Source organism: Nicotiana tabacum, chromosome 12 (genome assembly GCF_000715075.1).
Source record: "Nicotiana tabacum cultivar K326 chromosome 12, ASM71507v2, whole genome shotgun sequence".
Lineage (NCBI taxonomy): Eukaryota > Viridiplantae > Streptophyta > Magnoliopsida > Solanales > Solanaceae > Nicotiana > Nicotiana tabacum.
The window spans coordinates 88275256-88278063 of record NC_134091.1 but is presented as its reverse complement, the minus strand read 5'-3'; the positions used below and the strand labels follow the sequence as shown (position 1 = coordinate 88278063).

General features: G+C 42.9%; 1 protein-coding gene across 1 annotated transcript; it reads left to right on the top strand.

Moving 5' to 3' along the window:
• Positions 1 to 1591: 1591 nt before the first annotated feature.
• LOC107819112 (uncharacterized) lies at positions 1592 to 2417 on the top strand. Its single transcript, XM_016645193.2, has 2 exons — positions 1592 to 1977; positions 2078 to 2417. Exons 1-2 carry the CDS (start codon positions 1592 to 1594, stop codon positions 2415 to 2417), a joined length of 726 nt encoding a protein of 241 aa, XP_016500679.2.
• Positions 2418 to 2808: the final 391 nt, after the last annotated feature.

Here is a 2808-nt window from a genome sequence, read left to right as displayed (position 1 = left end):
ATATACCTAGTGATCATGCGTAATTAAATATTGTAATCTTAATGAGTTCTTAATAGATTGATTCCATAGGAATATAGGAGTTAATCTATTTTGAATAGGCGAGTAGTAATTTGGGAGAATACTACGAGAGCAATTATTTGATTAGTTAGCAACCATGAGTTAATTGTATGAAAGGGAGAGTTAATTACAACACAATAGGATTGGTGAATCGATCACAACCCTGGAATATCAATCTCGACTGAATACACAACAACTATTTCGCTGCTTGATTAATTAGTTACTTGATAGAATTATTGCTTAGTATAATCATACTTTTGAACTCTGATTGACTCGACTAAATAATAATCTTGGTGAAACTAGTGGGTAGTTAGCACAAGTCTCTGTGGGTTCGACACTCGATTTATCACTTTATTACTTGTACGACCACGCATACTTGTGTGTGCGCTTGGGAGTAACAACGAAATTGAAGCAAGCATTGTCAGAAACTTACAACAAAGCAAACGGAAGAGGTCGGGTTCCTCCCGGCGTTCTTTCAAATCATGAGACTCAAAGAGCCGATAACAATACCCCGAGTGGTGAGGTTGGCTTCGACAGTGCTGGGGGGACCGGTAGCGGATCTGCTAACGACAACGGTAATGATCCCTTCAAATTCGAACTCATGAGCTTCATGAAGGAGATAAACAAGCGGATGGATCATAACGCAAAGGAGTTTCACGCCCGAATGGACAAAATTCCAAGCACACCACCAGTTTTGAAGGACACGAATTCTAAAAATATATACTCATTTGTCGTTTAAACTAAGCGCACCACAGGAGTTAATCCCGAAGAGATTCAAGATGCCGAACATAACATAATACGATGGGACCTCAGACACTCAGGAGCACATTACAACTTATACAACGGTTGTGAAGTGGAACGATTTGGCATAACATGAGATCAAATCGGTTCTATGGAAAAAGTTTGGAGACACCCTCGCGAAGGTGGCCTCGACATGGGATTCCCTTTTACCTGAGCATTCAATAGACTCTTTTGAAATGCTTACAGATTCATTCATTAAGGCCCATGCCGGGGCAAGAAAGGTCCAAGCCAGGAAGGCGGACATATTCAGGATCGCACATGATGTTACCGGTCGTACCTGAAGAATGGAAGCGGAGGCATTCACTAAGGGTTTGAACCTGAGGACCTCTGATGCCTCTCGGACGTCGAAGCAAATTCTGCTCGAATTCCAAGCGACCACATGGGTAGGTGTCCATAAGTGCTATGAATCAAAGATAAGGCTAAAAGATTATCAGCTTGGGTTCCCGACATCAACCAAGGGGCGGGGTCGAGACAAGAACTGGGATAAGTTCAAGGATAATTTTGATGCAGACCGGCGATCTTCTAAGGGCCGCTTTTGCCTTACGATAGAGCCGAGGGACATGTCAGTAAAGGGTTCCGGTCCTCGGATAGGTTCGCTCCTGGAAGAAGAACTGATTGTGGCCGAAACAATAGATCATTACAAGAAAAATAGGTATCGGGGACCTGGGATTCCACTTATCCTAGGTTGTTAGATCACAATTTCAACATCAGCATAGTGGAGTTGGTATCGGCGATGGGGAATATCAAAAAAGCACAATTCCCGAAGCCAATGAAATATGATGCCAGCAAGAGGGATCCTAACTTATGGTGCAAATATCATGGGACTCACGGTCACAAAATTGGGGACTGTCGGCATCTGCGCGAGGAGGTGGAAAAGCTGTTGAAGAATGGCCATATCAGGGAGTTCTTGAGCGAGCGAGCCAAGAACAATTACGGTCGCAGACGAGTTAATGCCGAACCCTCGAAGAAAGGGGAAGACCCTCCTCGGTTTACTATCAATATGATTTTTGGAGGGACTGAAATCAATGGTGTAACCTTCTTGGCGGCAAAGAAAACAAAGGTATCGGTGACTCACAGCAAGAGACTCGGGGAAGTTGCCGAAGATGACATCACCTTCATGTAGGAGGATGCCGATGAACTTCTTATGCCATATAACGATGCCTTGGTAATCTTTCTTAATGTTCCAGATTTGAAATTAAACGTATTTATGTTGACCCAGGAAGCTCGGACAACATTATTCAATGGAAAGTCTTGGAACAAGCCAAATTAACAGAAGTATCATTCCGACAACAAAGCTCCTCGCCGGGTTCAACTTGGCAAGTGTGACAACCCGAGGAGAGATCCTATTGCCCACGAGCACTGAAGGAGTAACGAAGACCACCTTTTTTGAAGTGGTGGACTATAACATGGGCTACAATATAATTCTCAATATACCATGGTTACATGAGATGAAGGCCATACCATCAACATATCACCAACTGCTAGTATTCCTGACCCCAGAGGGAATCAAACAGATAAGAGGAGATCAACCGGTAGCAAGAGAAATGAACGTTATGTAGATTTCTAGTAGTAAAGGGAAGAAGCTAAACAAATAGTAATTACAGAAACTGATTCCTGTTCTTGTGCCAAGTGAAGATGATAAGAGTGAGGAGTCGTCGAAATCCCACCAGGTACCAAGATACTTTCAATTACTAGAAGAGACAGATGAAACCTAATCCACAGTAGAAAAACTCGAGCAAATGGCTTTGTTCAAGGAATTCTTGGAGAGGAAGTTTCACTTGGGAACATGACTAAATCCCGAGATCAGGTTAGGGTTTATTAATTTCCTTAAAACTAACATTGATTGTTTTGCATGGTCGCACTCAGATATGACTGATATCCCGCTAGAGGTGGACGTGCACAAGCTAAGCCTTGACCCGAGTATTCTTTCGGTTAGGAAAGATAAATGTC

Coding starts and splice junctions, on each gene's coding strand:
- LOC107819112 (XM_016645193.2), top strand. CDS start 1,592: ATGGGGAATATCAAAAAAGCACAATTCCCGAAGCCAATGAAATATGAT. Junction 1,978..2,077: donor GAAGATGACATCACCTTCAT/GTAGGAGGATGC, acceptor ATGTTGACCCAG/GAAGCTCGGACAACATTATT.